This window comes from Tupaia chinensis, unplaced genomic scaffold, assembly GCF_000334495.1.
Source record: "Tupaia chinensis unplaced genomic scaffold, TupChi_1.0 Scaffold143986_1, whole genome shotgun sequence".
Classification (NCBI taxonomy): domain Eukaryota; kingdom Metazoa; phylum Chordata; class Mammalia; order Scandentia; family Tupaiidae; genus Tupaia; species Tupaia belangeri.
In genome coordinates, this window is record NW_006203837.1 from 334,918 (window position 1) to 345,914 (window position 10,997).

The 10,997-nt window shown below is 33.6% G+C and overlaps 1 protein-coding gene across 1 annotated transcript in view; it reads left to right on the plus strand.

The window, feature by feature from the left end:
• Positions 1–9,449, plus strand: part of LOC102488799 (olfactory receptor 4K5) — a 10,398-nt gene extending 949 nt beyond the window's left edge. Inside the window, exon 2 of the mRNA XM_006165684.1 lies at positions 9,124–9,449. Coding sequence (XP_006165746.1) covers positions 9,124–9,449 — 326 coding nt within the window. The remainder of the gene's footprint in view (positions 1–9,123) is intronic.
• Positions 9,450–10,997: the final 1,548 nt, after the last annotated feature.

A 10,997-nucleotide genomic window follows, 5' to 3' on the forward strand; every position in this document is an offset into this window, starting at 1 on the left:
GCCACTAGTAGTGAGGAATTCCCTATATTAAGGCAAAATTCCTTTAAATTATTCAAATCAATACTGTATCTATAAATATTTGCAATACATTCCTGTTGTATATCACAACTGTAAGGAAAGTATGAAGATGATGTGGAAAATATTTAGAGAATATTAAGTCTTTTCTCAGTTATTGCTTAAGCAAAATTAAATACAAAAAAAGAAAACCTATATATAATTACAGTTTTTAGTAATAAAATACAGGTAATAGTTCACTACTTTGGAAGATGTATATGTGAATATAATGGAATAAAAGGATGAAAATTCATTTCTTTGGTGAGTATAAATTTAGACATTTCCCTTATCTTAGAGCATCATTATTGGTATGGCCAAATACTCTGGATAGATGAATTATATTTAAGACTTTAGAACTGAATTTTCCTGACTTCAGGGGATAGCAAAATGCTTTTCCCAAAGCATTTATGCTTATTTTTCTTTTTTCTTTCTTTTTTTTTTTTGGAGAGATTTTCGCTATAGGGCGTGTGCGCTTGCCACACAGAGAGAGACATAGAGACAGAAAGTGAGAAATCACCCCCCAGGGGGGATGGTGACACTGCAATCCCTTCTCCTCCATTCTCCTCTCTGGATCTTGGGCACGCACGCACACGCGCCCGGCGTGAGTTTTAAGCCAACGGGTCTGGGACGCGAACCGCGGTCGACTACGTGGGAGTCCAGTGACATAGCCATTACGCTAACTGCTGGTTCCCAGTGCTTATTTTTAAGTAAACAAAAACAACCAAAAAACCACATTGAAGATCATTTGTAATGAAGGAAAATTCAAATGTACATAGCATTTAACCCTTAAAATTTGTATTAAATTTTAAAGCATTTAGTCTTTTTGATTAAATGAGTCTCACTAAAAAATTTTCAATATGAAAAGATAAAACTGCTTGTTATCTTTACCCTGACAGTAAAAAGACCTTTATTAAAACAGAAATACTTTGTGTTATTACATTTATATGTCATATATTCGGTGATTTAAAAAAAAACGAAGTCATAGAATTTAACAAAGTTTTTTTCTGTGAAGTTCCTCTAGTTTCAATAAAAACAGAGACATGCTGAATGCTAACAGAAGTGCATTTTAATTTAATTTCTTTCTCAAAAAAAAGTATTCAAGGCACATGGAATTGTATTTTTGCTAAAACTAAGATATTAAATACAGAAGAATTTCACTTTATATTTTATTTAAAGTAAAAAAATTTAATATAATTTGGCAATGAAGTTTATAAAGACAAATATTTTACAGTAATAAAACAATATAAAATCCTTTCTCCTTCTGCTAGACATTTTAATAGGTATAAAAATAAATTTATTGAAAAACTGAAAATTGTCTTGAGCTTGTTGTTCAAAACTTGATTTGAACACTATTTACATTACTATTTTGTGATTTTTGAGATGATTTCTTGGATTTTGGTCAGATCACCGATCTCATAAAAGTCTTTCAATCTTACCCATTATTTTTAGGATAAGGAAGAAAAAAGCTCTTTAGCCTGTTTAGTAAGACTCTGATGTGGCTCCCTGTTATAGCTCCACAATAACCCACACCATAATTTTCGTCCATTGTAATTTCTGACTGACTTATGATTTTGTATCTTTGTGAGATTCACTGTGGTTTTATAAAGCATGGATATATGTTTAATACATGTAATACTGAAGGATTTAGATCAATTCATCATTTTCAACTTTTAACAGTACATTATGTTGTGCACATTTGATGCCTTTCTACTAGTTTTTTTTTTTTTTTGAGAAAGTATATATTTTATGTCAATGAGTTTTTTCTCTTTTAAATTTTTCTGTAAAATGCATGCACTTACTGGAGAGAGAGAGATAGGGAGAGAGAGAGAGAGAAGAGAGAGAGAAAGACCATTCCAAGGGTGATGGCCACACTGATTCCTTCTATTCCATTCTCTTCCTGGGTTTTGGGCATGCACACCCATGTGCTCAATGTGTTTTCCAAGCCACCAGGTCAGAACTGAAACTGTGCATTTAGCCATGTGGGATCCAGCTCCCTTAACACCATGCCACCGGCTGGCCCATCAATAGCATTTTTTACTCTGCTGTGGAATCATTCTTTATTCTGTTCTACAGTTTACATACATCCTTGTGTCTGTTGATTACATTCTCCCCCCTTATCTCCATGTACCATCTAATACCTACCTTTATTTCAGTGCTATGGAGTCTTTCAGCTTCCACCACAGTTTGAGGACACTTCATATATGTTAAGTAAGGACATAATAAAAGACCATGATTCAATTAACGTATTTCTTCCTGACTAAAGTCTGTGAGGATAGAGGTTTTTTGTCTAAGATAGATACATATATTCCTACTAATCTTCAATTTTTTACCTCAACGATTTTTGAATCAGATATTTATATACAACATGGTATTTAAACATTTTAGCCACTGTATATATTTCATCACACCAAAATATTTCTCCACTCTCAAATTTATATTTTGGGTTGTCAGAAAAGTCATGATGTATTTTTTCTATGTTTATTTACATAAAAGTGGGTCATAACCTTCAGTCAGTGCTGCATTCGCATCGTTGTGCATGCATACTTATGTATGTGAACATTTTACTATGGGGCTAGCCTCATAAATGAATATTAATGCTTTTAAAACCATTTCTGGGCCAGTCAGTTGTGTGGTGATTAAGGCAGCTGGATCTCACATGGCTGAGTGTGTGGTTCAAGTCCCAGATCAGCAGCTTGAAAAATATACCAGGTGAATATGAATGCATGGCCCAAATCAGGAGAAAATAATGGAAGAGAAGGGACTGTGGCATGGCATCACCCCAGAGGGTACTTTTTCACTTTCCTTCTCTTGTCTGTTTCTGGTTACTTACAAAGGTTATCCCAACAGGCTAACATCAGACCTCTCATCAGAAACAATGAGAGCAAGGAAAGAATGGGAAAATATATTAAAAGTGTTAAGTGAAAAACAGTTTCAACCAAGAATACTATACTCAGCAAGATTATCCTTCATATGGAAAGAAAGGATAAAAACATTCTCAGATAATCAAGACCTGAAAGAATTTGCCAATACCAGACCCATTCTTCAAGAACTTCTGAAAGGAGTGCTCTAACAGGAAGACTAAAGACACATATAGAAATAAGAGAACAAAAGGCAACCACGAAAATGACCAGTTTAATGCTAGGGACAAGAAATATCAATAAGAACATTGAACGTTAACTTCTAGTATTTAAATGGAAAGATTGGACCACAGTAACACTGAATATTCAACAGAAGAGTTTGAACATAAGACTTAACTGGTGAAATAGAATTTTATGACATTTGAGTAAAACATTACTGATTTTTTTTACTATGCTTTGTTTTCTCAATTTAAGCATTTTACTTTCTTCTGAGTTGTTGATAGTCTCAGCAATTTGTTAAAATATTTTTCTTTTTTGTTTCTTTAAATGGAAACATGAACATTTCTTCCTTCCTGACCCCTCTGGAATAGGAAAATATTTGGAAGTATTCATATTTTGTGGCAAAAGTGTTATTTGTATAAGTTCAATAATGCTTATTGCATTAAATCAGAAACTGGAAATACTCATAATTGGACAGGAGTTTGACTGGAATGTCATATGTGAAGATTAATCAGAAAACTATGGAACTAAGGTGAATCTCAAGTAAGCCAACAGAAGCTCTTAGAAAGTTGGCCAGGCACCATAAATACTTCGTCTTGGCAGAGAGGATTAAAGAAGATATATGAAAGAATTTATAACATAAAATAACATGGACATTTCTAGCCCAGAATTGTAATCAGTAGAGATTGAAAAAGAGCAACCACACCAGAGGATTATCTTGAGAAAGACTTCAAAGGAAGAAAAAGAGACTGATCTTTGCTAGCAGATGGTATTCACAGAATACTTGGTAGGCAGGACTGAATTGAGAAGGTTTATGTGTGATTTGTATGCTGGGCATTTGCTTTTCAACAGTTTGAGTAGTTGACATGTAAATATTTTCTCAAATGTATTTAAAACCATACTGTCTCTGTTGTTATAGAATCACAAACAAAATTACACAAAATTACAAGAAATATTTTGAACATTATCTTTAAAATTCAGTATCTTGAAATTTTGAAAGTTGTTTATTAACTGTCCAGAACTATGGAGTATGAGCAAAAATTTTTTGATATGAAAAGTAAATGTTTGTGGAAAAATGTAAAAATAAATAAATAAATGAAAAAGGGAAAATAATAATAATAACAAATGGAGTTAAATAAACATTTAAAAAATAAATTATACGGGGACTAGCAGTTGGCATAATGGTTATGTCGGAAAATAATAATAATAACAAATGGAGTTAAATAAACATTTAAAAAATAAATTATACGGGGACTAGCAGTTGGCATAATGGTTATGTCACTGGACTCCCATGTAGTCAACCACGGTTCACGTCCTGAACCCGGTGGCTTAAAACTCATGCCAGACTCATGTGCGTGCGTGCCCAAGATCCTGAGAGGAGAATGGAGATGGGATTGAGGCGTGGCCATTCCCCCTGGGGGGTGATTTCTTGCTTTCTGTTTCTTTCTCTCTGTCTGTCTGGCGAGAGCACGCGCCCTAAAGCAAAAAAAAAAAAAACTCTCAAAAAAAAAAAAATTGTTCATTCATGAACAAGCAACCCCCGCCAAAAAAAGAAAATCATACCAGGTGCAGTGCGTGCATGCCCAAAATCTCAGGAAGAGAATGGAGTAGAAGGGATTGTGTGGTGACCATCCCCCATGGGGGATAATTTCTCACTTTCCCTCTCTCTGTCTCTCTCTAGCAAGCACATGTGCTCTATGGCAAAAACTTAAAAAAACTTCATTCATGAACAAGCAACCCCCGCCAAAAAAAGAAAATCATACCAGGTGCAGTGCGTGCATGCCCAAAATCTCAGGAAGAGAATGGAGTAGAAGGGATTGTGTGGTGACCATCCCCCATGGGGGATAATTTCTCACTTTCCCTCTCTCTGTCTCTCTCTAGCAAGCACATGTGCTCTATGGCAAAAACTTAAAAAAACAAAAAACCTAAATAGAAGTCTTCCCAAAGGCAGGTGTACGGACAAGATAACCTGGTGCAGCATCCATACTTACAGAGGGAACCTCGATCTTCGCCCTGCTGGCTTCTCTCTTCTGCAGCAATAAAAATAAGTTTTATTTTGTTTTGTGTAATTTATTTTGTTCACAATATTATGAAAGAAAAATATAATTAGGGTCTTTACAGTTGCATGCATTACATTATGAATTTCACTGTCTTTGGATTCAGCCTATTATTGCATCAATGATTTGGGTTAAATGTTTATGTAACAGCAACTTTCTGTTTCTTATTATGTGTTAGGAATGTGATGATCAGTAAAATTAATTTAACAACAAAACAAACAAACAAAAACTTACATCAGAATCTTTGGAAATAAACAGCTTATGGTATAAATATAATTGAAAAAGGCAATTGATTTATTTTGGAAGAGAAATGGAAGATTTGTCACAGAGAATGAAAAGTACCTCTGAATAATAAATCATCAAGTTGAGATTTGATCTGTTCTTTACAGATAGCAGAACCATTTGAGCTTTCTAATAATGGATTAAACTGTCCTGTGGGGTGATAGACTCCTTTTGATTAGAGGAAACCATCCTAAGACTAGGTGTAACTGTAAGTTTGCATGATTATTTTACTGAAAGTAAATTAGGGAATGAAAAATTTCTTTGCTGATTGAGAGTCAGTTAAGAATCAAGTCATCTTTTGCTTTCATGTGTACCTAGTAGTTGGTAAAAACGATGACAAAATAAAACTTTTTCTTTTTTTTGTCATTCTCAGAAAGATTATTTTGTAAAACATAATTACTCCCATTGCGGGATGACCTCAGATCTCTACAGGGTGATTTCTTCTTTCTCTAATGAAATTCATTTCCTGGATTAAGGATAAAAGGCCTTATTGTATAAACCTTAGGATATTGTAATGAATAGTTGAAGGCAAGAGGTCCAGGGCCCTCAGGACCTCTGGGTAGTACCTGAAAGGATTGCTTCTGCATAGCTTAGTGCAAGGAACCAAATTAACACGCATCAAGTCAAGATTATATTAGAAATATTCTCAGTATGAAGACTCATAGTAGAGAGTGGAAAGCTTAGAAACAAATTGGGACACAATGAATTTGAAGAAGTAAAGAAGTAAAAGATTAAGAGCACTAAAAGTGTTAAGTATCATTCATGCATTGTGAACATACCATCAGACTAGGGAAATAACTGGTCTACTCTCCTACTGATGCAAAATCAGCAACCAGGATATAGTAAATGAGAGTTACTATCTCAGCCAAACTGGACACTCCTTCTGAAGAGGTAAATTTCTGTTCCATTTCTCTAACTTCCTTTGCACTGTTTTTAGAAAACTCTGATAGGAGAAAGATCAGAATCAGATTATACAGAAGAAAGTACGTCACAACCACTCTCTGTCCTTCTCTGCCCCCTTTATGCTTTATATTCAGAGAATATTAAGTAACTAGCTAAATATTTGCTGACAAAAAATTTTCCTGGAATGATTAAAGGACTAGCTACACAAAGTAGAGTAATGATAAATATGGAAAACTGTTTTTATTTGTTTGTTTTTATGCTCATAGAGAATCAAATACTAGACATTAAAATAAGAATAAGAAAAAATGTGTGGGGCCTGGCAGGAGGTATGGTGGTTAAGGGTGCTGGACTCACACATTGCCGACCGTGGTTCAAGTCCTAGATCTGGCAGCTTGCTTTCTTCCTTTTCCTCTCTCTCCTCTCTCTCTCCTCTTTCTCTCTCTCTCTCTCTCATGTACTCTCTCTTTTTCTATAGCTCTATCCCTTTCTGATCAAATTAAAAAAAAAATAAAACTATGTAATTTTTAAAAATAAATAGTAAAATTGCGTTCTATCAACAAGTAAATTGTGAGTTCTATCAGCACATATGAAAGATGGATATTAATATAACATCAAATACTCTGTGAAAATTTGATCTTACATCAAAGAATGGGGAAATTTTTAAAGTATATTTTGGGATCTGAAAATATTTATTTTTGAAGCATGATGGCAGTAAAAAAGGAAATACTCATTAACTGAGAAGCTTCTGGGTGTTCTGTGCTTAGTATAAGGAACTGAGTTTTTTTTTTTTTTTTTTTTTTTTTTTAAGTTTCTTTTTTTTTTTTTTTCTTTTCCATAAGGCATTGGGGGTTTTTTTGTTATTATAAGAAATTAGGTTTTTTTTTTTTTTTTTTTTTTTTTATAAGCTTCATGTGTTTCCATAACTGCTTCTACATTTGTAATTTTAGAGATAAAGGTAGCTTTAGGGATAATCCAGGTCTGTCTTCTAAGCTCAATTCACATAGCCAGTAACTGATGAATTTTATTCACCTTAACTTACCTTAACTGAGTATGTACCTTAATTATTAAGAAGAAAATAAATAAAATATTTAACCTGATCTGTTCTGCTTGTATTAACAAATCATAGGACATTAATGTGGTGAGGGCTTTTTCACTGTTTATTGTATCTTGAAAAAATAGACTGACAAATCTCATCATTTAGTAGATATTAAAAAGATAGAATTTGTAGAAATTTAGACATTTTCAGAAGATATTTTTCAAAGAAAAATGATTTTTGAAAAATATGCAATATCACTCATTTTAGCATGTCATTAAACATCAGGCTTATTTTTATTCCCACCCCTTCCTCCCTCTATTTCCCTACTCCCCACTGTCCATATAAATTCTTATTGTTTTCTACCCTGTTCTCACATTAGATCTTCACTGCTTAGTCAGTCATATGATATTTGCCTTTAATTGTTTGTTCAAAACCACCTTCCAGTCTACTTTGAGAGTCACTAGTATAATTACACAACTTACTGGTTATGTAAACTTGGGAACTGTACTTAATTTAATCTTCTCTGACCTTTGCTTCCCTCAACTATAAAATGTATATATGAATGGCAGCTGCCTTATAGAGGTATTGTGAAGATTAAATGAGTAAATACACTAAATATGTTTAGGAGAGTTTCTGCCACATAGAAAGTGCTATAAATGTCATTAATAATACTATTATTACATAATGGACATTTTCAAATGCTTTCTGTGATAGAAGTATGTACAAAATGTTACATGATTTATTTAAATGGAAAATCCTATCACAAAGTAAAACTTCTATTCTCAAGTATTTTTTTCCCTGCAATCATAAGTGGTTTATTATTTTTAAAATAAAACATAAAATAATATATCAGTAGTAATAGTATCTAACAACATCTTCATGTTCTGTATCAAGAATACTGCCTTGCTTAATAGCCTACATGGTTTTCATTTAGCCTATGAAATTGTAATGTTATCTTATTAAATTACCATAATACATGAGTTGGATGCTTTTGGCAGTCCTTTGTGCCAAATTTTGTACTTTTAAATTATTAACTGTAGCTCTTTAGTCATAAAAATGGAAATATATTTTCAGTGTTTGTCTCCGTTCTCCCTGCTCTTGTCTCCGTTCTCCCTGCTCTTGTAATCATATAATTAGGTATTCTAGCATTGGCCCAAATCTTTCACATGAAGATAAATATCCCATGAGGAAAGGGTGAATTTAAGATCGAAACTGTTGAAAGAGTAGGATTTACTTCTCCAACATCTAAGATAAAATTAGATAAAGAAAGCTTGTACCTAATGTAAATATCTTTTAAATTGATTAATTTATGGCCAACTATACCACATTCACTTTTAAAATATTAAATATTTACTATTTTAGTTATATCTAAATAATCTGGCCCTGAAAAATATGAGATGCAGAAGTTAAATCACCACAACAACTAATAAATATTTATTATGTACTATGGGTAGATAGAGCTAACATGGAACCTGTTTTCTCAACTTTACAAAGGTTCTTTAGGGATTTCTTCTGGGACCAGTTGACCACAAGTGTTAAGCAAAATGTCAAAAAAAAAAAATTTTTAGACATAATTTATGCCCTAGTTTTCTCTTTTGAGACTGTATTATGTATTCAAAATGTATCATATGTAGCTTTATGAAATATTTCTGAAAGTACTGTTTCTTAAAGGTGTTACAGATTTTGATAAATTTGCAAATTGGCACATTTACAGGGAGAGATGAAAGGCAGGCTCAGAAGAGACTGAAAATACATTGGTGGTTATTGGTTCATTCACAAAGGCCAGGTCTTGGTGTGACAGAGTTACACTTTGATTACCTGTTACTTAAAAGAAGTAAAGAAACTACAGTCTCATGTCACGGGATAGTGCCACTCTTAGCTCCACATGATGCTGTCCACCTGAACTGGGGGACAATGATCATATTCTTCTGTGTTGACTGTGTTATAAATGGACTTGATAGAAACATACAAGAGGCCACTTTTGTTAACAAAAAGGGAGGCATTGCTGAAAAAGAAGCAAATATGGAATTTGAAAACTAACTAGTGTAATGCAGTAGTCTGCCCTGGAAAGAATGAATTTTGGTTTAAGTCTCTACCTCTACTCCAAAACCAAAAAGCAAACTTGCCCATATAACTGTTAATTTGAAAATATGAACATTAACTTTTTAAAATTCTTAGTAAGGTCATGCTTAAAAATGGGTCTTTCAATGATAAAGTCTCCAGAAGTTTACTACTGTGCCACTGAAAGTACATTTTTTCACTTTGATGATAGAATATTATCTAAAAAGAATGGGAGTCCATTGTGGTCAAGCTTCTGATAGAGGAAACCATTACAAGTCAGTATTTGAACTTAGTTGTTTCATAAGAATAAAGCTTAAATATTAAAAAAAAATAAAAGAAGTAAAGAAACTATTCTTGACCTTTAGAGAAAATTCATTGTTACCACTGCCTCTTCTTTCAATAATTGCTCCTATTAAGCTCCTTATAACACAGCCACACACGTTATGATTCCCAATTTTAAGAATGTTAATCTAATCCTCCGGCCTTGCATTTAACACTAACTGCTCCCTCACTTTGCTGCTGATCGTCTATCCTCAATTTATTTTTTTCCTTCTTAGCATGACCTCTCCTTTAGCCAAACCCTTCAACTCACAGATACCCGAATGTCTTTCACATTTTTGCCTATGTATGTTTATTCCTGTTCCACTTGCTTGAAATAGCCTTTGTCTTCATTTTTCTCTAATTTAAAACTATTAAGCCTGTAAAATAAGTGTTTTTGCGCTAAAACTTACCTCTTTGTTATATCTCTTTCATCTTTTATTTTTAGTATTGTGGTATTGTTTACCTTTATTCACCTGTTTCTGATTTATATATATTTTTAATGCACATATCTTTTTGCAATTATGAGAGGATCCATTCCTCTTTTGCTTTTCTTCAAGATCTAAAAATTATTGTATGTGTTTTTAACATTTTTCATGCTTGTCTTCAAGTAAAGTAGGAAAAGATGAAGATATACATGATAAAATTGTTAACGCAAACATAAATATTTTTCCTGAAATGTTTTGTGTCTTTATTTTTCTCCTTGATTCCCTTCCTCCCTCCCCCATTTCTCACCCTCCTCCTACGCTCTTTCTAGTATCTGCGATTGTTCTCCATGCTTTTATATCTCCACTGTTTTCAGTTTATGCCATGGAATGCAGACATTTGGTATATATTAAGTGGGGACATACAATATCTCTCTTTCATAGTCTGGCTTGCTTCATTCAGCAGTACATCTTGCATATTTGTCTACTTTTTATCAAATACCAGGGTTTTGTTTTTTATTCCAATTGTAAATTAAGTTTATTTTTTAAACAATTTAATTATTTTTGGGACCAGCAGTTAGCATAATGGCTATGTCGCTGGACTCCCACGTAGTCAACTGCGGTTCGAGTCCTGGACCCGGTGGCTTAAACTCACGCCGGATGTGCGTGGGTGCGTGCCCAAGATCCCAAGAGGAGAATGGAGGAGAAGGGATTGCGGTGTGGCCATCCCCCCTGGGGGGTGATTTCTCACTTTCTATCTCTCTGTCTCTCTCTGTCTGTCTGG